This window comes from Ursus maritimus, unplaced genomic scaffold (genome assembly GCF_017311325.1).
Source record: "Ursus maritimus isolate PB19 unplaced genomic scaffold, ASM1731132v1 scaffold_2, whole genome shotgun sequence".
NCBI classification, from domain to species: domain Eukaryota; kingdom Metazoa; phylum Chordata; class Mammalia; order Carnivora; family Ursidae; genus Ursus; species Ursus maritimus.
In genome coordinates this window covers 39,565,970-39,589,708 of record NW_024424452.1, presented here as the reverse complement: position 1 = coordinate 39,589,708, position 23,739 = coordinate 39,565,970, and the positions used below count along the sequence as shown (strand labels likewise).

Below are 23,739 nucleotides of genomic sequence, written 5' to 3'. Positions count from 1 at the left end.
TTTTGAAGGCATGTAACATGCTTCTCTAATAGATTGGAAGCATTTTGGAGTCAGGCACCCTTTTGAGTTGAAGTTTCTGGTACTCCTTGTAGGGTCTTTTCTTGTTAATCCTGGAGCAGATTACTCCTTTTCTCAACTGGCTTCCAGTCTTGGGCTGGCTGTCCAACCCCACACCCTTTCTCTCCTCTTCCTAGCTCCTCCTCTCAGAGTGTTTGCAAGAGACAGAGATCTTTGAAGCCAGGAATTCATTCAACATAATAATTTTTTTTTAAAAGATTTTATTTATTTATTTGACAGATAGAGACAGCCAGCGAGAGAGGGAACACAAGCAGGGGGAGTGGGAGAGGAAGAAGCAGGCTCATAGCGGAGGAGCCTGATGTGGGGCTCGATCCCATAACGCCGGGATCACGCCCTGAGCTGAAGGCAGACGCTTAACCGCTGTGCCACCCAGGCGCCCCTCAACATAATAATTTTTGAGTGCCTGTTGCGTATAGGTTAGGTGCAAGAGATAAGTAAATGAATAATACATATGGTTCCTGACCTGGGATCTCACAATTTTTTAAGGGAAATGGACAAGTAACTTAGTAATGAGACAGGTAGTGACATGTTCAAAATGTTTTGAGAACACCGAGGAAGAAAAATACTGTCTGGGAGAATGGGGAAGCTTTCATAGAGTGACCGTCTAAATTTACCCCTCTAAACTGAGACACTTACCAGGAGGAGAAGGGATGCGTTTTAGCATGATGAGGGACGATAGGTATAAACTGGTACTGATCCACGCAGAGTAGTACACACTGTCACCCTGTTCATAAAAGAGATGTCTTTGTATAGTGTTAAAGTAAGAGTTGGAAAATTTAGTAAGAAAATATCACACAGTTAAACTTGGAAGCATGAGAGAGTACGTAGGTGTGTCTGGCCTATTAAAATACTTAGGGGTAGGAGTCGCAGAAGATAAGGTTGTAAGGGTAAATTGGGACCAGATATGTAAGGACCTATGTGCTGTTGTTGTAGGTAATGGGAAGTCTTTGATATTAAGGCTGAGATGGTAAGAACACACTTTTCCCCTTTCCTTCCTTCCTTCCTTCCTTCTTTCTTTCTTTTCTTTCTTCTCTTTCTTTCTCTTTCTTTTCTTTTTCTTCTTTCTTTCTTTCTTTCTTTCTTTCTTTCTTTCTTTCATCACTTTACTGACTCTCTTAAAAATGAATGGGTCGGGGGCAGGGCAGCCTTATGTGCTGAAACCACAAGGGTCATGGAAAGTATTTGCTATAGATTAGGAGAGAAAAGATGATATTCTGAAGAATGGCAGGAAAGTTGAAAGAATGGAGAGATTTCGGAGATATTTAAATCTTTAGAGATACTTAGATTTGTGGGGAAAAGTCGCTCTGCTTCCAGGACACCTACTCCTGGCGTCCTTCCTACCTCACAGACCACTCCTCATCTTAACTTGCTAGGTGTTCTCTTCAATTCGTAAATGTTGGACTCTTCTCTGTTTGCTCTCACTTTTTCTAAATGATTTTGTTTTACCCCCATGGCTTCATGCTCTGTTTGTATGTTTAGGGTTCCTGAACTTGCATCTTCACCCTAATCACTCCTCTTAGCTCTAGCTTGTGTCTCAGGCATTTCAGGTTTACCATGTTAGAGAGCTACACTTTTCATTTTTCACTCCAGACATCCCATTATTCACCATTTTCATGGAAGGTATCATCATTCACTCACTTGTAGAGATAAAAGACCTGTAGTCATCCTTGACTATTAATTTTCTCCTATTTCACATCCATTGCATCAGTATTTCTCTTATTCCTTCTTTCTCCCTTTTTTTTTAAGATTTTATTTTATTTGCCAGAGAGAGCATGTGTGAGAGAGCCCAAGCAGGAGGAGCAGTAGGCAGAGGGGGAAGCAGGCTCCCCGTTGAGCAAGGAGCCCGATGCAGAACTTGATCCCAGGACCCTGAGATCATGACCTGAGCTAGAGGCAGACGCTTAACCGACTGAGCCACCCAGGCACCCCTCTTGTTCCTTCTTTTAAGGCGTATATCCTAACTGATACTCCTGATTCAAGGTCATACCTGATTTGGTCCCTAGATTACCTCTCCTACCTCATTTCCTACCACTCTCCCTCTTTGATATGGCATTTCATCTACACTTTTTTTTTAACCGTTTCTTGCATATACTAAGCACCCATCTCAAGCAGTATTCTTGCTGTACTTGTTACATTCTCTCTGAGATACACGCAAACCTCACTTCCTCACTTAATTCAGGAGATAGGACTTTCCTGACTGTGCTTTAAGAATAGTTTTCTTCCCTCCCCATCTAATGCTCTTTAACCGTTTTCATGCTTAATCTTTTTAAAGGTACTTATCCCTGCTTTACATGTGTATGTTTTATTTATTTACTGTTTTCTCTTTACCACTGGAATGTTAAGCCCAGGAAGATACTTTGTTCAACATTATATCCTCAGTGCCTAGAATAATGCTAATAATAAGTAGTAGGCGTTGCATAAATATTGTATTTCATAGAATCGGAGGTGCTTTCATGCTCCGTCCAGGCACACCCCTGTTCCAGTCCCTCTAACTGTCCACCAACCTGGAAGCTCCTGCACCCATATTTTTTGGATTTTACGGAGGCCCCGTCACATAGGCTTGATGGATCCTTAACTCCATTTCCAGCCCCTCTCCCCTGTCTGGAGGATGGGGATGAAGAGTGAAAGTTTCAAGCTTCCGATCAACCCTTGATCTGACTGATGACCAGCACTCACCTGGGAGCCATCCAGGCGCCCACCCAGATGCCCTTCATTAGAACAAAAGATGCTCCTAGCGTTCTTATCAATTAGGAAATGACAAGAGTTTTAGTAGCTCTGTGCCGAGAACTGGGGGCAGAGTTCTCTCACACACGCCCAGCAGTAACCATATCCGTAGTTCAGGAGGGTTGCCTGAACTTCACCTTCATACAGCTGCTCAGTGGAGTGCCGCTGTGTGTGTTCTTCTGCCACATTACTTTCCTGTTCTCTATAGTCAAGTTAAAGCCTCTGTTTGAAATAGGAGTCTGTTCTCTTTGCACCCCCCCCCCACCTTTTTCAGTTAAAACAATCTAAAAACTTGTCAATTTTCAGGAAAATTGAAAATGTTTAAATATATATAAAAACATAATAGAACAACGAACAGCTTGTGTAACTATCATCTTCAGTTAACAATACACATTTTGCCATATTTGCTTCATTGGTATGTAGCATATGCATGGTTTTTCTGAACCATTTCAAAGTAAGTTTTAGACTTCTAGATCCTTAAGATTTGCTGTGTTAGGCAGAATAATGCCCCTTCCCCCGAGATAGCCACTTTCTAATTACTAGAACCTGGAATATGTTCCACTTTCTTGTGGCAAAGGGAAATTAAGATAGCAGGTGGAATTAAAGTTGCTAATCAGCTGACCGTAAAATAAGGATAGTAGTCTGGATTATCCAGGTGGGCCCAGTGTAATCACAGGGGTCCTTAACATGGAAAAAGGCGGAAGAGAGTCAGAAAGATGACAGCTTGAGGAGGGGGTCCCGTCATTGACGACTTTGAAGATGGAGAAATGGCCGTGAACCAGGGAAGCAGGCAGGATCTCACTAGAGGAGGCAAGACAGTGGATTTTCCGTTAGAGATTCCAGAAGGAATGTAGAGGACCTGCCTGCTGGTGTCCTGAATTTAGCCCAGCAAGACCCATTTCACACTTCTAACTTCCAGGCTGTAGGATAATAAATTTGCGCTGCTTAAGCCACTGACTTTGTGATAGTTTCTTATAAGAGCCATAGAAAATGTATACGGTTGCTTCTCCAAAAAAATAGAAACAATTTCTTGTTCAATCACATACCTTTTCTCATAACAACTTTTGAAGAGACCAGTTTCTGTTTGCAACATCTTCTGCATTTTAGATTTGTCATATTGTTTCCATATGGTATCATTTAACTTTCTGATTATCTGTATTTCTTTTAAAGTAGACCTCATTGTGAAGGTTGTATGTTTTCGGCAAAAATACTTCGTGGGAGATACTGTGTACTTCATACTCTGTCATATCAGGAGGCATATCATATCTGATAGTCTCACTGTTTGCACTGCCAAATTTGATCCCTGGGTTAAGGTGACAGCAAGATTCCTCCATTGTGAAAGTATGTTTTTCCCTTTGCACTTAGTAGTCTGTGGAATTATTTTGTTTATTGAAGCGGGAGGCCTGTATGCTCTGAAAAGATACTAAAGTAGTTATTTATAAATATAAAATTTACACTTTCAGATCGTCATTTTTGACTCTGGATTATGGCAGACCGTATAACCTTAAAATCCTTTGTAATTCCATTGCAAAACACGAAGTAATACTGGATAAAATTTAACAAACTTTTTTTTTTTTTTTTAAACAAACTTCCTTTTAAATGCTTAGCTAAGCTTGAAAGAAATAAGGAAAATCCTCAAGGGCAACAAATGAAAGGGGAACTGAGAATGAGCAGTGTGTATGTGACTTAATGCTATGACAGTTCTGGGGGCTTTTCTAGTCTCAGTAACCATTTAATGCTTTAATCCTTGGAGTCAAGAGACAGACCGTTGGGCCTGGAGCAGAGTTAGAGATGAGAACCCCTTGTAAGGCCAGGACCCTTAGTGGCTCCTGCTCTCAGGGCAAGGAGGTGACTGTAAAAAATCCCATCCCTAGTTCAAAGAGACAGGGAAACTTCTATCACACTGTGAGTTCTGATTAGGGATAGGTGAGAATATACCCTGAAAATTTAGGTGTGGGCCTGCACTCATACAGGTTTAAATTATTTTCATCTGGAGATCCCCAAGCTGAGAAATAAATGTAAAAAATTGTTCAGAACCCTTTGTTTAAAAAAAAAAAAAACTAAAAAAAAAAAGAACCCTTTGTTACCTTGGGGTAACTGGCACAAGCATATAAAAACTACTCTGGAGGAACAGGTCCACAATCCAAATCACACAGGATTGCTTCAGATAAAGTCCCAATGAAAACAAGGCTTCTGATAAAAAATGACAAAAAGCACAAGAAACAATTAATTCATTTACCATGAAGAAGAGTCACTGTTATAAAAATCAGTAGGAACTGAAACTTCGGATAATACATCTCTTGATTATAGCTTATAAAACAAGTATATTTAAACTATTAAGTACAAAGATTTTGAAAGAACAGAAAAAATAATTTGGGGGAGACAGATTTGAAAAAAGAAATAGAATAACTAAAAATGCAGAATATGGTCTTCTATTCAGCAGGCCAGGCACTGAATAAAATAGGAAAAAAAAAAAAACCTCTCCCAAGGAGCTTAACATTTTAGTGGGTGGTAAACAGACCACCAAATATAAATGTGGAATATTAGTCATAAAAAGAAAGGAAGTCTTGCCTTTTTCCACAGCATGGATGGACCTTGAGGGCATTATTCTCAGATAAGTGAGACAGAGAAAGGTACCATCTCACTTATATGTGGAATTGAAACAAAACAAAAAAACCTCACAGAGAACAGATTAATGGTTGCTTGTGGGGGTGGGGGGATGAAAAGGGTAAAGCTGCTCAAAAGGTACAAACTTCTAGTTAAAAAATAAATTATAGAGATGGTTTTTAGTCACGGAGATGCAGGGTATAGCATTGCGTGACCATAGCTAACAATACTGTATTATGTATTTGAAAGTTGCTAAGCGAGTGGATCTTTTTTTTTGTTTTTAAGGATTTTATTTATTTGACAGAGGGGGAGAGAGAGCACAAGCAGGGGGAGCGGCAGAGGGAGAAGCAGACTCCCTGCTGAGCAGGAGCCCAATGTGGGGCTCGATCCCAGGACTCTGAGATCATGACCCAAGCCGAAGGCAGACGCTTAACACCTGAGCCGCCCAGGCGCTCCTAAGCAAGTGGATCTTAAGTTCTCATCATAAGAAAAAAATTAGCTGTATGGTGATGGATAGTAAGATTTATTGTGGTCATTTTTTCATAACATGTACAAATGAAAGGTCATTATTATGTATATCTGAAACTGATATGCTGTATGTCAACTGTATCTCAGTTTAAAAAAAAAGCAAGCAGAAATGGCCCTGAATGTAGGCTGAGAACCCAGATACATGAAGTCCTGAAGGCCAAGTGTCGAAAGCACTTAGAAAGGAAGGAATCTTGGAGTGCCTGGGTGGCTTCAGTTGGCTAAGCATCCAACTCTTGGTTTTGGCTCAGGTCGTGATCTCAGGGTTGTGAGATTGAGTTTTGTGTCAGGCTCTGTGCTGGGCATGGAATCTGCTTGAGATTCTCTCTCTCTGCACCTACCCCCCAGCTTGTGTGCGTGGTCACTCTCTCTTTCTGTCTCAAAAAATAAAAAGGAAGGAATACTGCTTTGGTTAAATACTGCTGAAAGTTCAAGTAAAATGAGGATTGATTTTTTAAAAAGTTTAGGAGAAAAACAATTGGATTTGGTACCATCAGTGAATTAGTTTCTTCATGTTGATGGGAACAAAATCTGAACTGAAATAGTTCCAAGAGAAAATAGAGGCAGAGAGAAAGTGGAGACAGTAGAGATAACACTTGTGAGTAATTTTGCTATAGAGTGTACAGGGAAGTGGGACGGACAGTAAATGGAATAGGACAAGAGGTCATGGGACAGTTTTCCCAAGGTGGAAATAGTACACCAAGTTGGTCGGAAGATGGAATGATTCTCAACATTGGCTGAATAATAGAAGCAACTAGGGCATTTGTTAAAGTACATATGCTTGAACCCTATGGCAGACCATTAGATCAGAATCTTTAGGAGTGAGTGGGACCCCTGGTATCAGTTTGGTTTTTTGTTTTTTTCCCAGTTCCTTAGATGATTCTGATGTGTATCCAAAGTTGATGTGTTCTGCAGTAGATCAGTGAAATTAAAAACTCATAAGATGTGGGGCGCCTGGGTGGCTCAGTTAGTTAAACGTCTGCCTTCAGCTCAGGTCATGATCCCAGGGTCCTGGGATTGAGCCCTGCGTTGGGCTCCCTGCTCAGCAGCCTGCTTCTCCTTCTTCCTCTGCAGCTCCCTCTACTTGTGTGCACGCTCTCTCTAATTAAAAAAAAAATCTTAAAAACCCTCAGAAGATATGTTTGTTAAAAAGCATATTCAACATAGCTAAAGAGAGGATAAGGAGCAACAGGAGGAAATTACACAGAATGCAGCATAGAGATACAAAGAAATGGAAAATATGACAAAAAGATTGAGATGTGGAGACCAGAGTAAGATGGCCCAAGATATATCTCATTAGGGGTTCTAGGAGAGAACAGAAAAAAACTGAGATGGTAATAACGCTTAAAGAGATAATGGCTGAGAATTTTCCAGAATTGCTAAGTATATCAATCTTCAACTTCAGGAAAAAATAGCGAATCTTGAAAGGATCAATAAAACTAAACACATTAGAACAAATTAGTGATACTGAGTCTTGTAAAACGTCAAAGACAAAGAAAGAAATGAAAGCAACCAGGGAGAAAAAAACATTACCACAAAGGAATGAAAGTTAGACTTCAGTCAGACTTCTCAACAAGAAAATGCCAGGAAAGTAATACTTTCAAAGTACAGAGAAAAGGTAAGTGTATTAGAACTCTGTGCTCATTCTAGAGTGAGGATGAAGTAAACATTTTCAGGGAGACTTGACTGTGTTTAGCAGTTAGATATTCTTTTTTTTTTTTTTCTTCTTTTAAAAAAAAAATTTTAAATTCAGTTAACTTATAATATATTATTGATTCAGAGGTACAGGTCTCTGATTCATCAGTCTTTTATATACCATCCAGTTCTCATTACATCATGTGCCCTCCATATAATGTCTATCACCCAGTTACCCTATCCTCCCACCTGTCTCCCCTCCAGCAACCCTCAGTTTGTTTCCTATGATTAAGAGTCTCTTATGGTTTGTCTCCGTCTCTGATTTCGTCTTGTTTCATTTTTTCCTCTCTTGCTCTATGATCCTCTGTTTTGTTTCTTAAATTCCATGTGTCAGTGAGATCATATAATTGTCTTTCTCTGATTGACTTATTTCACGTAGCATAATACTCTCTAGTTCCATCCATGTTGCAAATGGCAAGATTTCGATTTCTTTGATGACTGAGTGGTGTTCCATTGTGTATATGTACCACATCTTCTTTATCCATTCATCTACTGATGGGCAGCTGGGCCCTTTCCATAGTTGACTATTGTGGACATTGCTTAGAAGTTAGGTATTCTACTAAAAGAACTAATAAAGGGTATGTATTAGGAGAAAAGAATTTGAATCCACTAAAATTGGCAGGACAAAAAGAAATTTGTGGGTAAATCCAAGGTAGCTTTCACTATATATAACACACTAATAATGACTAATTTGAGGGACGCCTGGGTGGCTCAGTTGGTTAAGCATCCCACTCTTGATTTCAGCTCAGATCATGATCTCAGGGTCGTGAGTCAAGCCCCCGCATTGGGCTCCACACTGGGTGTGGAGCCTACTTAGAAAAAAATAATAAAAATTTTTAAATGCCTACTTAGAAAAAAATAAATTTTAAAAATTATAAAGGAGAACATTGGTAAAGGAAATTTCAAATGACTAAAAAGGTCTTTAGGGGCGCCTGGGTGGCACAGCGGTTAGGCGTCTGCCTTCGGCTCAGGGCGTGATCCCGGCGTTATGGGATCGAGCCCCACATCGGGCTCCTCCGCTGGGAGCCTGCTTCTTCCTCTCCCACTCCCCCTGCTTGTGTTCCCTCTCTCATGGGCTGTCTCTATCTCTGTCAAATAAATAAATAAAATCTTTAAAAAAAAAATAAATAAAATAAAAAGGTCTTTATTTCACCTTTGTTTTTAAAAGACTTTTAAGATTTTTAAAAATTTTAAGTACAGTCTACTCCCCCAACTTGGGGCTTGAATCATGACCCCAAGATCAAGAGTTACACGCTCTACTGACTGAGCCAGCTGGGTGCCCTTGTTTTTAAAAGATATTTTTTGGGGTATGGTATTTAGGTTGTCAGGTTTTTTCTTCTACTTCCTGTCTTCTCTTTTGCCTTGTTCGCACCAAGATATCTGGTATTATCCTTATTTTTACATAATCTGTCTTCCCCTTGCCCTATCCTGGCTACTTTTAAGTTTTTATAGCAGTTCTAAGCAATTTAATTATGTCCCTTGGTATAGTTTTCTTCATGTTCCTTGTGCTTGAGGTTTATTGAGATTCTTGGATTTGTAGGTTTATAGTTTTCATTGTTTATTCATTTTTGGTCATTATTTGTTCCTATGTTTTTTTCCACTCCCATTTCCTCTGAGGGACTCTGATTATCTGGGTATTAGGCTGCTTAGAGTTGTTTCCCAGCTTTAGGGCGCCTGGGTGGCTCAGTCAGTTAAGTGCCTGCCTTCAGCTCAGGTCATGATCCTGGGGTCCTCAGATGGAGCCCTGCATCCAGCTCCCCTGCTCCACGGGGAGCCTGCTTCTCCCTCTCCCTGCTGCTCCCCCGCTTGTGCACACGCACGTGCTCGCTTTCTCTCTGTTAAATAAATTAATAAAATCTTTTAAAAAAAGAAAAAGAAAAAGATTATTCTCTTAAAAAAAGAAAAAAAGTCTCCCACCCCCCCTCATGCTCTTCTTATTTATTCTTTATATCTTTGATTTGAGGTAATTTTTATTACTACATCTTCTGGTTCATTAATCTTTTTTTCCTGTAATAACTAATCTGTTAATACCATCCAGTGTGTTTTAACATCTTTATTGAGATATATTTTACATACCACAAAATTAATCTATTTTAAGAATGTACAGTTTAATGGTTTTAGTATATTCACAGAGTTGTGCAGTTATCCCCGCACTCTGAGGTTAGAACATTTTCATCACCCCAAAAAGAAACCTCTGGTTCAGATGGTTAAGCATCTGCCTTCAGCTCAGGTCATGATCTCTGGGTCCTGGGATTGAGCCCTGCATTGGGCTCTCCGCTCAGCAGGGAGTCGGCTTCTCCCTCTGCCTTTGCCCTGCCACCCTGCTCATGCTTGCTCACTCATTCTCAAGTGAATAAATAAAAAAGTCTTCCAAAAAAAAAGAAAAGAAAGAAAGAAAAGAAACCTCCCACCCATCAGCAGACGTTCTGCATTTCAACCTTCTATTCAGCTCTAGGCAACCACTAGTCTACTTTCTGTTTCCATCGACTTGCCTATTCTGGACTTTTCATACAAATGGAATCATGCAATAGATGGCCTTTTGTGACTGACTTCTCAGTTAATGTTGTTAAGTTCATCTATGGTGTAATTCTTATCAGTATTTCATTCCTTTTTGTGGCCGTATAATATCCCATTGTACAGGTACACGACATTTTGTTGATTCATCAGTTGATGGGCATTTGGGTTATTTGCACTTTTCAGCTATTAGGAATAATGCTGTGGTGAGCATTGGTGTACAAATTTTTTTTTTAAGATTTTATTTATTTGACAGAGACAGCCAGCGAGAGAGGGAACACAAGCAGGGGGAGTGGGAGAGGGAGAAGCAGGATCCCAGCGGAGCAGGGAGCCCGATACGGGGCTCGATCCCAGGACCCTGGGATCACGCCCTGAGCCAAAGGCAGACGCTTAACGACCAAGCCACCCAGGCGCCCCTGGTGTACCAATTTTTGTGTGGAAATAATGTTTTCAGTTCTCTTGGGTATGTGCCTAGCAATGGAATTGGTGGGTCATATGGTAACTCTGTGTTTAACTTTGTGAGGAACTGCCAAGCTCTTTTCCAAACTGATTGTACCATTTTCCGTTCCCACCAGCAGTGTGTGAAGATTCTAGTTCTCTGCGTGCCCCTCAACACTTAACTGTGTTTTTGTGACGGGTATCTCTCTGCAGTTGTCATCTCTCTGGTACTCTGTCCTTTCACCGTACCTCTTCTCCATCTGTTTGGCTCACAAGTCGGCCTGGCTCTGCCTCAATTCCCCCTGCCCACACCATGTCCTAGAAACTCTCTCAAGACAATATATGAAGGCATTTGGCCAGCTTACCTTGCTTGTTTCCTGTTCCTGTGGCATCACTGCCTTTGTTGCCTGATGTCCAGTGTCTTGAAAACCTCATTTCATGTATTTTATCTGGGGGGGTTATTATTTCGGGTGGGTGGGTAGATCCGGCCCTGTTAACACCATCTTTGCCAGAAGTGGACTTTGTGGCATTAAACATCAACAAATTGATGCTCACTGTTGAACTGGAGAATGGATTACTAAATTGTATATTTTTATAATGGAGTTCTACACAGCAGTTAAAATAAATGAACTTCACATATTGACTTAGATAAATTTTAAATATAAAAAAAAGAACATTGAAAGGCAAATGGAAAAGGATATGTACAAGAGCTACTTTTTAAAGTATAATTTATGAAAATACACGAACTATACTATATATTAAAGATATATATGCAAATATGGTATAACAGTATTCATGGAAATGATAACAAATCCACCATAATACTGCCTTTTTCTGGGGAGAGAAGGAGGAGGTAGGTAGGAAATGGTTTGGGGATGCAGTTGTGCAGGGTGCTTTGACTGTATCTATAGTGTTTAATTTCACTAAAAATAAGTTATGAAGCCACATATATGACACATGACTGGGGTCTAAATATGTGAACAACTCTCAAAACTAAATAGTAAGAATAACCCAATTAGAAAATGGCCAGGGGGGGGGCGCCTGGATGGCTCAGTCGTTAAGCGTCTGCCTTCAGCTCAGGTCACGATCCCAGCATCCTGGAATTGAGCCCCACCCACATCAGGCTCCCTGCTCAGCGAGGAGCCTACTTCTCCCTCTCCAATTGCCCCCTGCTTATGTTCCCTCTCTCGCTGTCTCTAGCTGTCAAATAAATAAATAAATAAATAAATAAATAAATAAATAAATAAATAAGAAAATGGCTAGAAGACATGAACAGAGGGTTTTCACAAAAGAGGACTTACGGATGGCAAATAAACACATAGAAAGATATTCAACATCACTAGCCATTAGGGAAACACAAATGAAAACTATAGTGAAATATCACTACACACCTCTCAGAATGGCTTAAATAAAAAATAATGACACCACCAAATGCCAGTGAGGATATGAAGAAACTGGACTTCTCAAAGATTGCATATGGGATTATATGACGGTACAGCTACACTGGAAAACAAATTGATGGTTTCTTATAAAACTAAACATTTCTCAGCAGTCACACTCTTAAGCATTTATCCCAGAGAAATGAAAACTATGTTTCTGCAGAAACTTGTATGTGAATGTTCATAGCAGCTTTGTCATGGCAAAAAAACAAAACAAAACAAAAAAAACTAGAAACAACTCAGTTGTCTTTCAGCAGTGGAATAAATAGGGTACATTCATACCATGGACTACTAGTTGGCAATAAAAAGAAACAGACTATTGGTACATGCAACAATATGGATGAATCTCAAGGGAATTCTACTAAAAGCCATTTAAAAAAAGCCAACCCCAGGGGCGCCTGGGTGGCTCAGTTAAGCATCTCACTCTTGGTTTCGGCTCGGGTCATGATCTGGGGGTCCTGGGATCAAGCCCCACATCAGGCTCCGCACTCATTGTGAGGTCTGCTTGGAATCTCTCTCTTCCTCTCCTTCTCCTCCTGCTCATGCGCTCTCTCTCTCTCTCTCTCTCTCTCACTCATATGCGTGCGCTCTCTCTCTCTCTCTCTCTCTCTCAGATCTTTAAAAACAAAATTTTAGAAAGCCAACCTCTCAGGCACCTGGGTGGCTCGGTCGGTTTAAGCATTCAACTCTTTTTTTTTTTTATATAACTTTATCTTTTTTTTTTTTTTTTTTAAGATTTTATTTGTTTGACAGAGATAGAGACAGCCAGCGAGAGAGGGAACACAAGCAAGGGGAGCGGGAGAGGAAGAAGCAGGCTCATAGTGGAGGAGCCTGATGTGGGGCTCAATCCCATAATGCTGGGATCACGCCCTGAGCCGAAGGCAGACACTTAACCACTGTGCCACCCAGGCGCCCCTAAGCATTCAACTCTTGATCTCAGTTCAGGTCTTGATCTCAGGGTCATGAGATTGAGCCCCAAGTCTGGCTCTGCACTCAGTATGGGGTTTGTTAAGTTTCTCTCTTCCTCTCCCTCTGAGCTCCCCCCCGCCCCTGCATGCACTCTCTTTCTCTCTCTCTCTAAATAAATCTTTTTTTTTTTTTTTAAGATAAAATTTTAGATATGGAACATAGATTGGTAATCACCAGGGTTTGGGATGTAGTTGGGGGGGGGGTGCAGTAAGAGGGTGGATATGTTTATAAAAGGGCAACATGAAGGATCCTTGAGGTGAGGGAACTGTTCTGTATCTTGACTATGATAGATACATTCACCTACAAATGTGATAACATTGCATAGAACTGAATAAGCACAGATGTATACAAGTAAAACTGGGGAATATCTGTAGATTTTTTTGTTTTAAGATTTTATTTATTTATTTCAGAGAGAGAGAGAGGAGCATGAGCAGGGGGAGGGGCAGAGGGAGGGAGACAAGCAGACTCCCCACAGAGTGGGGAGCCTGACGTGGGGCTCGATCTCAGGACCCCAAGATCATGAGCTAAGCTGAAATCAAGAGTTGGAGGCTTAACCAACTGAGCCACTCAGGCACCCCAAAAGTCTTTAGATTTTAAAAAGTATCAGAATGTATAAAAAGGGTATATATATTTTATATATTTGTGTGAATATGTATCTTACACGTACATGTATATTAATTATATGTTAAGTACTTACTTAAAAAAAAAAAAAAACAAGCTCCACACCCAACGTGGGGCTTGAATGCACGGCCCCGAGATCAAGAGTTGCATGCTTCTCCGACTGAGCCAACCAGTCATCCCAAAACAACTTATTTTTTATATGTTCAATTAACTGGTCTTCAACAAAGCGGGAAAGAATATCCAATGGAAAAAAGACAGTCTCTTCAACAAATGGTGTTGGGAAAACTGGACAGCCATATGCAGAAGGATGAAACTGGACCATTTTCTTACACCATACACAAAAATAAATTCAAAGTGGATGAAAGACCTAAATGTAAGACAGGAAACCATCAAGATCCTAGAGGAGAAAGCAGGCAGCAAACCTCTTTGACCTCAGCTGCAGCAACTTTTTTTTTTTTTTTTTTTTTAAGATTTTATTTATTTATTTGACAGAGATAGAGACAGCCAGTGAGAGAGGGAACACAAGCAGGGGGAGTGGGAGAGGAAGAAGCAGGCTCATAGCGGAGGAGCCTGATGTGGGCTCGATCCCATAACGCCGGGATCACGCCCTGAGCTGAAGGCAGACGCTTAACCGCTGTGCCACCCAGGCGCCCCGTCAGCTGCAGCAACTTCTTACTAGACACGTCTCCAAAGGCAAGGGAAACAAAAGCAAAAATGAATTATTGGGACTTCATCAAGATGAAAAGCTCCTGCAGAGCAAAGGAAACAGTCAACAAAACCAAAAGACAACTTACAGGGTGGGAGAAAATATTTGCAAATGACATTTCTGATAAAGGGTTGGTATCCAAGATATATAAAGAACTAGTCAAACTCAACACCCAAATAGCAAAAAATCCAGTCAAGAAATGGGCAGAAGACATGAATAGACACTTTTTCAAAGAAGACATACAAATGGCCAACAGATATATGAAAAGATGCTCAACATGACTCATCATCAGGGAAATTCAAATCAAAACCACCATGAGATGCCACCTCACACCTGTCAGAATGGCTAAAATCAACAACTCAGGAAACAACAGATGTTGGCAAGCATGTGGAGAAAGGGGAACCCTTTTACATTGCTGGTGGGAATGCAAACTGGCACAGCCACTGTGGAAAAGAGTAGGGGGGTTCCTCAAAAGTTAAAAATAGAGCTACCTTACAACCCAGCAATTCCACCACTAGGGATTTATCCAAAGAATACAGTGATTTGAAGGGGCACGTGCACCCCAATGTTTATAGCAACAATGTCCACAATAGTCAAAATATGGAAAGAGCTCAGATGTCCATCGACAAATGAATGGATAAAGAAGATGTGTTATATATACAATGGAATATTACTCAGCCATCAGAAAGAATAAAATGTTGCCATTTGCAATGACGTGGATGGAAATAAAGTGTATTCTGCTAAGCAAAATAAGTCAATCAGAGAAAGACAAATACCATATGATTTCCCTCATATGTGGAATTTAAGAAACAAAACAGATGAACATAGGGGAAGGGAAGGAAAAATAAGATAAAAATAGGGAGGCAAACCATAAGAGACTCTTAAATATAGAGAACAAACTGGTTGCTGGAGGGGAGGTGGGTGGGGAGATGGCCTAGTGGGTGATGGGTATTAAGGAGGGCACTTGCTGTGATGTGCACTGGTGTTGCATATAAGTGATGAATCACTGATTTCTACTCCTGAAACCAATATTACACTATATGGTAACTAACCTGAATTTAAAAATTTTTTTAAAGGAATACTGTTTTGCTTTTATACAACTATAGGCTTAAATTTCATCATTTTTGAAAATTAGTGTTTGTCTGTCTTTCTTTCTTTCTTTCTTTCTTTCTTTCTTTCTTTCTTTCTTTCTTTCTTTCTTTTTCTTTTTTTGAGTAGGCTCGACAACCAGCATGGGGCTCAAACTCAACAACCCCAGGATCAAACCCCAAGTCCCATGCTCTACTGACCAAGCCACCAGGTGCCCCGAAAATTGGGGTTTTCTAACTTAACTAACAATTAAAATTTTTCTATTAATCCTCTGATGTGATTAATTGGGAAAGCAAATAGAGCCTTGTACATTGCCTGGTGAACAGCAAGCATTCAGTAGATGTTAATCTAGTTTGCTCATCCTCTCCATCCCTCCATCCTCTTCTCTCTCAGGATCCCCCAAGTCTTTGCTGCAGACCTGGATTTTGGTTTGGGGTTAACAGTGAGATGAAAACTTGACAAGCGTGGATCTGGAGCTGTGTTCCCACCTGGCTGTTCTTGTTTTTTACAGCAGTCAACTGTAACAACAGATTTAAAGCTGGGCATTTTTCTGCAGTAATTGTTGGACATAATTACTCTCTTCTTGGAACTCTCCTTTAGTTGTTGATACGTTCTGTTTTCCTAGTTTTCCCCCAGCTCTCTGGTCATTTCTTAGTTTCCTCTGACCACCCAGCCTTTAAATGTAGGTGTTGCTCGAGGTTCTATGCTTGACCCTCCTTTCTTGTGACTTTATGTTTTTTTCTGGGCAGTTTCACTTATTCCCCATACCTTACTTCCATTACCTGCTGTACCTCTTCAAGTACTTATCGCCAGCCCTGGCCTGAACGCTAGCTCCTTCGTTTGTTTGCCATGTATCCTCCTGTTTATGTCCACCTTGATCTCACATCGGCACTTTGGACAGTTTTCCGTTAGGGTATTTTCAGTTCAGGTAACAGAAAGCCTAGTTCATACTGGCTCACACGGTAAGGGAGTTGATTGGCCTGTGTAACTGGAATCCAGAAACTAGCTTCGGGGCAGTTTGATGTGTGGCATGGCTGTGTGATTAGCTTCCGTCTCAGTGCTGCCGTGCGGTGTCTGCTTTATCTGCAGGCTGCCTGCCTTCCCTCACGGTCTCAAGATAGCTGCCAGCAGCAACATGCCAGGACTGCATCTTTTCACATTCACATTCAGAGGAAGAGAGTACAGGACTGGATAGGACCTGGTGACTGAGATTTAAAAGTCAGGGAAAGTCAGGGATGATTCCCAGGCTTCTAGCTTTTGTCTGTGGATGAATTCAGTTCTCTTCATTGAAATAATACGGAAGAAAAGCCGGCTATAAGAAGGCAGAGAAGATGGGTTCATGTGAACACCCAAGTACTTATTTTAGTTACATGCACATGTGCCTCCTATCAGAATGAAATTGTTAAAAGACAGTGACCTAATCTTTTTTCACCTTTATTCCACCAGCCCACTGTGAACTTGGCACATAGTGTACTTAGTATTTGTGCGGGATGGACGCATGTGCGCACGCATGAATATACAACACTGCTTCCCAAGATTATCCCGCTCTGATACATGAGTCTGTATAACAGATTTTTGAAGTGAGCCAGTCCTGCATAGGAATCCCAGATTCACTGTCTAAAGCTTTATAGTCTTGGGACACTTGATTTAACATTTTCCCAACTGTAAAGTAGGGGTAATACCACTTACTTAGTAACTTGTTGAGGATATTTAAATGAGAACATGAGAAGTGCCTGGTAGTGTGTTTGGCTTTTAAGTAGGTACTTAAGAAAGATTAGCTGTTATCGTTTAGCAGCCCGCAAGAAAAAAGGCTGGTTAGGCATTAAAAGACAGAATACAGGGACACCTGGGTGGCTCAGTCAGTTAAGCCATCGGCCTCTCCCCCAATTCGTGCGTGCACGTGCGCTAAATAAATAATCTTTAAAGGGCAAAATACATTTATTTTACAGAAAATTTTTTTAAAGATTTTATTTATTTATTTGACAGAGAGAGACAGCCAGCGAGAGAGGGAACACAAGCAGGGGGAGTGGGAGAGGAAGAAGCAGTCTCCCAGCAGAGGAGCCTGATGCGGGGCTCAATCCCAGAATGCTGGGATCACACCCTGAGCCGAAGGCAGACGCTTGACTGTGCCACCCAGGCGCCCCTTATTTTACAGAATTTTTAAAATTTTATTTAAGTGGGCTCCACACCAAGTATGGGGCTTGAACTCATGCCCCTGAGATTGATTAAGCAACACGTGCTCTACTGACTGAGCCAACCAGGCGCCCCTATTTTGCAGAATTTTTGTTTTGCTTTTTTGGAGAATTTTTGTGTGATAAATTTACATTGAATATTATTTTCACAGCTTTCTTTTTTAAGATTTTATTTTATTTATTTGACACAGAGAGAAAGAGCAGAAGTAGGCAGAGTGGCAGACAGAGGGAGAGGGAGAAGTAGGCTCCCCACTGAGCAGAGAGATCATGACCTGAGCTGAAGGCAGACGCTTAACGACTGAGCCATCCAGGCACTCCTATTTTCATTGGAGTATAAGTTTATGTTTCAGTAATTTTTTAAAAGATTTTATTTATTTATTTGAGAGAGAGCGAGCAGGAGGGAGGGCAGAGGCAGAGGGAGAAGCAGGCTCCCCGCTGAGCATGGATCCCGATTAAGGCTCTATCCCAGGATCCTGGGATCATGACCTGAGCCAAAGGCGGACGCTTAACTGATTGAGCCTCCCAGGCACCACCAAGAACTTTTTCGTCATCCCAGAGATTCTGTTCCCATTAAATAATAGCTCCTCACTGCTCTTTCTCCACTTGCAGTCACAGGTAGCCTCTAATCTACTTTCTGTCTCTGTGAATTTGCCTGTTCTAGGTACCTCATATAAGTGGAAACATAAAATATTTGTCCTTCTGTGTGTGACCTACTTCACTTTGCTTGATATTTTCAAGATTCATCCATGTTTTATTGGATTTTGAGGCAAGATGGCTAGATCGGTGAAGAATGGGCAAGGAAAATTTGGTCCGAGTTCTCAAGGCATCTCTTGGGAAAGATTACTTACCTTAGACGTTCAAATATCTGTTTCTTGTTTCTCCCAACTTAGAGTGTATCTGTTTATTTCATTGGAGTGTAATAAAGGGGGTTGGTATTTGAGCAGTGTCCACCTGTTTGTATAACCATCTGAGAAGCCCGGATGATGATGGCATCCCAGACTCCATTCAGCTCTAGGTTATTGAAGTTTTGTTGCTTTGTTGCATATTTTCAGTGCTTATGAATATAATTTGCCTCAAAACTTGGAACACTGTGCCATATTAATTTGCATTTGTATATCCTGCTGTGTACTTTTCTGGAGTATTTTTTTGCATCTAGGTGTATGATCAATTGAGTAACAGACTTCGCACCTGCAACTTCCCATGGGATTTTCAGTGGTCCTCTCAATATGAGATGTTTTATTTTGTTGTTTTTAAAGATTTTATTTATTTATGGGCGCTAGATGGTTCAGTTGGTTAAGCGTCTACCTTCGGCTCAGGTCATGATCTCAGGGTCCTGGGATCAAGCCCCACATTGGGCTCCTTGCTCAGAGGAGAGCCTGCTTCTCCATCTCCCTCTGCCTGCAGCTATCCCTGCTTGTGCTCTGTCTCTCACTCTCTCTGTCAAATAAATAAATTTTTAAAAAATTTTAAAATATTTACTTATTTATTTGAGAGAGAGGGGGAAAGTGAGGGAAAAGCAGACTCCCTGCTGAGCAGGGAGCCCAGTGTGAGACTTGATCCCATGTCCCTGGGATCATGACCTGAGCCAAAGGTGGACGCTTAACTGAGCCACCCAGGCGCCCCTCAATATGAGATGTTGGTCAAGTTCCCTGGAACACTGCTGCTGTGGAGTTGGGGGTTAACTTTTGATGTTCTGTAGCGTTCAGCTTTCCAGTTTCCACCTTGTCAGTATTTTTCAGAAGTAAACCACTTCAGAAATAACACATACCAAAATACCAGAACTTTAGGGGGACCTGTAGCTAAAGACTGTGTGTATATTCTATAATATGTCTCCTATCGGAAGCTGTTAAAACTAAGAGGATATGGAAAAGTTGGAACCTCATATGCTGCTGGCAGTGACATAAGATGGTACAGCCCCTTTGAGAAGCAGCCCAACACTTCTTCTAAGTGTTGAGCAAAGAGCTACCATGCAGCCCAGCAGTTCCCTCCTAGGTCTTTACCCAAGAGAACTGAAAACAGATTCACACAAAAACTTACACACAAAAGTTCACAGCATTGTTCATAATAGCAAAAAGTAGGGGAAAAAGCAAATGTCCATCAGTTGATAAATGGATAAACAAAATATATCTATGCAAATGGAATATCATTTGGACATAAAAAGATACAAAGTACTAACACAGGCTACAAATGTGAATGAACCTTAAAAACATGATGCTTAGTGAAAGAAGCCGGTCACCAAACACATATGATTCCACTTATGTGAGAAGTCCAGCGGTGCCTAGGTGGCTCAGTCGGTTAAGCATTCAACTCTTGATTTTGGCTCAGGTCGTGATCTCTCAGGATCGTGAGATCAAGCCCATGTCACACTCTGTGCTGGGCATGGAGTCTGCTTAAGATTCTCTCCCTGCCCCTCCCCTCTCTCACGCACACTTGCTCTCTCTCCGTCTCTCTCTCCTCTTCTTTCTCAAAAAATAAAATAAAATAAATAAAAGTTCATATTAGCAAATTAAGAGACAGAAAGTAAATTAGTTGAGGACAGACATGGGAGCAGAGGGACTGCTAATGGGTATGGGTTTTTTAGAGGGTAGATGATAAAAATGTTGTAGTATCGATTGTGGTGGTGGTTACACAGCTCTGTGAATATACTAAAAACCATTGAAATGTGCACTTTATTTATTTTTTTAACATTTATTTATTTGAGAAAGCACCCATGCATGAGACGTGGGATGGGGAGAGGGAGAGAAGAGAATCCTCAGGCAGACTTCATGCTGAGCCCAACGCTGGGCTGCATCCAGGACTCTGAGGTCAGGACCTGAGCCAAAATCAGGAGTCAGCCACTTAACCAACTGAGCCACCCAGGCACCCCAAAGTGTGTGCTTTAAATAGGTGGGTTATGGGGCGCCTGGGTGGCGCAGTCGTTAAGCGTCTGCCTTCGGCTCAGGGCGTGATCCCGGCGTTCTGGGATCGAGCCCCACATCAGGCTCCTCCGCTGGGAGCCTGCTTCTTCCTCTCCCACTCCCCCTGCTTGTGTTCCCTCTCTCGCTGGCTGTCTCTCTCTCTGTCAGATAAATAAATAAATAAAATCTTAAAAAATAAAAATAAATAAATAGGTGGGTTTTGTGATCTATGAATTACATCTCAATAAAGCTAATCTTTTTAAAAAGAGAATTAAGAAATACCACCCAGAGTGCCTGGGTGGCTCAGTCGGCCTCTACTTTCAGGTCAGGTTATAATCTCAGGGTCCTGGGATAGAGCCCTGCATTGGGCTCCCTGCTCAGCGGGGAGTCTACTTCTCCCTCTCCCTTTGTTCCCCCCCCGCCCCGCTCCCCACTTATGCTGAAGCTCTCTCAAATAAATAAAATCTTTTTAAAAAAAGAAAAGAAGAAACATTACCCAAATTTCAGAGATCTGGCTTTTGACTTTTTTCTGGTCTCCAAAATGTCTGTTTCCTTTTGTTGGATTTTTTTTTGGGGGGGTCATACCCAGGAAAGGATCAAATAGCTCTTATTTTACTCCTCACTACAAGAAGGAAGATGCCTCAAGCACATATTTTTCTTTGTAAGAGCACCGGTTAACATTGGTAGTCTTCTCTGTCCTGCTACTTGAGTCTGTGAATTATTGGGTCTGATCTCACATTTTAGATATAGAAGTCATAACCCTAGGGGCACCTTGGTGGTTCAGTCGTGAAGCGTCTGCCTTTGGCCCAGGGCGTGATCCCGGGATCCTGGGATCGAGCCCTGCATCAGGCTCCCTGCTCTGCTGGGCGCCTGCTTCTTCCTCTCCCACTCCCCCTGCTTGTGTTCCCTCTCTCACTGGTTGTCTCTCTCTCTCTGTCAAATAAATAAAATCTTAAAAAAAAAAAAAAAAGAAAAAGAAGTCATAACCGTAGGGTATAGGAATTAAATTTTGCTGAGCATCTTCTAAGTACCTACTTTTACAGATAAAATTGAGATTTAGGGAGGTAAAGTAACTTATTAAATATTTGACCTTATAAAAGTAATTAGCAGTTTGAACCTATGTTTCTATGATTCAAAAAATTTTCTTTCCAGTGCCTCATTGCTGTTCCCTACCAGGAAAACAGCCCTGGATTTAAAAGTATGGAAGAAATTCTGCATTTAGATTTTGTTAGCATAAAAAAATCACAGTGAGAGGGAAAATGATAATTTTCTTGCCTTTAATAATTTTGCTGCATAAGTAGAGAAAGTATTACCTCTTACCAGCCTAAACACCTGAATCTTTCATTAAAGCCAAGTACCTTTTTTTTCCGAGTAGGCTCCATGCCCAGTGGGCTTGAACTCACAGCCCGAGATCAGGGGTCACCTGCTCTACCAGCTGAGCCGGCCAGGCACCCCCATAAAGACAAGTGTCTTTTTTTTTTTCCCTTAAAGATTTTATTTATTTATTTGACAGAGAATGACCGAGATAGAGCACTAGGAGGGAGTCAGAGGAAGAAGCTGACTCCCTGCTGAGCAGGGAGCCCCATACGGGACTCGATCCTGGGACTCCAGGATCATGACCTGAGTGGAAGGCAGTTACTTAACCAACTGAGCCACCCAGGCACCGTAAAGCCAAGCATCTTAAGATATTTAATCTGTATCTGTATAGACTTGCTGCATCCAGACAACGGAGGCTTCCCATTAGATACTCTTTGTTTATTTCATCTTTCTCATATTCCTCCATAAGATGGGCCAATTAAAGATATGCCTGGGTGACTTGAGGAACTTCCCTGTTCATAAAAGAGTCTTTTCCAGGAGAAGAATGTGGTATGATAGTTAAAACCAGCGCATCTGACTTTGAGCATACAGGCACAAAAAGCCAATCACAAAAGAATGTTTATTTTCTGAGAGATGTAAGCTTTTAATGGACCATTCAGGTGAGTGTAGTGGTGATATAGTGAGGGCTTCGATGACTAGAAAGTAGTTGAAGTTTTTGGTGCACTGGGTGTTATACGCAAGTAATGAATCATGGAACTTTACATCAAAAACTAGGGGTGTACTGTATGGTGACTAACATAATATAATAAAAATTATAAAAAAAAAAAGTAGTTGAATTTTACTTTCCACTGCCGAAGTTGAGTGGAGAAATCTCCGTACTAGTATAGGTGTTCTGGGAAGATAGAGGGTAGAAGGTTAGCTCAGTGACCTTTGAACGTCCATGTATCTATGATTTTTTTTTTTCAAGTAAGCTCTACACTTAACGTGGGGCTTGAACTCACAACCCGGAGATCAAGAGTTGCATCCTTTACCAACTGAGCCTGCTGGGTGCCCCTACGATTCTTCTGAGTACCTCTACCACCCATCCTCGTTCCTTACAGACTGTTGAAGGGGCTGTGTTCTGATCTCACTTGTATTTTCCTTTCCATAGGATGGATAGAATGACAGAAGATGCTCTTCGCTTGAACCTGTTGAAGCGAAGCTTGGACCCAGCGGATGAGCGAGATGATGTCCTGGCTAAGCGACTCAAAATGGAGGGGCACGAGGCCATGGAACGCCTGAAAATGCTGGCGCTGCTTAAACGGAAGGATCTGGCGAATCTCGAGGTGCCACACGAGTTGCCTACCAAACAGGACGGCAGTGGTGTCAAGGGCTATGAAGAGAAGCTCAACGGGACTCTCAGGCCTCATGGAGACAACAGGACTGCTGGGAGACCCGGCAAAGAAAACATTAGTGACGAGCCTGTGGATATGAGTGCAAGGCGGAGGTATGGCGCTGTTCGGCTGCCTCCCGCAGTGGGGTCTCCTCATAAACTAAGCTTGTGAAATGGGGTGGATTCCAGTGAGAGGAGGTACTTCTTGAAGGAAGACGTACGTGTGCCATTTGGCTTGACCGTGAATTCCTCTCACTTCCAAATGAAACTCATTGCCTCATATATCTGCTTAGCACACAGAGAATCCTATAGGTAACATCCTTAAGATAAAGGTCATATCTGGATGAAGGAGGCGCCATAGAGCTGGAAGTGCGATGGTGCGGGCTTCACTCCAGTCTCAGGGCCATTTTAGGAGGGCAGCAGACTTCTTTCAGGTCACCCTGAGAGTTTTATTTTATTTTATTTTATTTTATTTTATTTTAAGATTTTTATTTATTTATTCGACAGAGATAGAGACAGCCAGCGAGAGAGGGAACACAAGCAGGGGGAGTGGGAG

The 23,739-nt window shown here is 41.4% G+C and overlaps 1 protein-coding gene across 2 annotated transcripts in view; it reads left to right on the top strand.

Moving 5' to 3' along the window:
- GATAD2B (GATA zinc finger domain containing 2B) overlaps positions 1-23,739 on the top strand; it is an 89,229-nt gene that overhangs the window by 49,781 nt on the left and 15,709 nt on the right. For both annotated transcript variants that reach the window (XM_040635678.1, XM_008696635.2), the window contains exon 2: positions 22,962-23,297. In XM_040635678.1, coding sequence (XP_040491612.1) covers positions 22,963-23,297 — 335 coding nt within the window. In that variant the 5' untranslated portion in view covers position 22,962. The remainder of the gene's footprint in view (positions 1-22,961; positions 23,298-23,739) is intronic.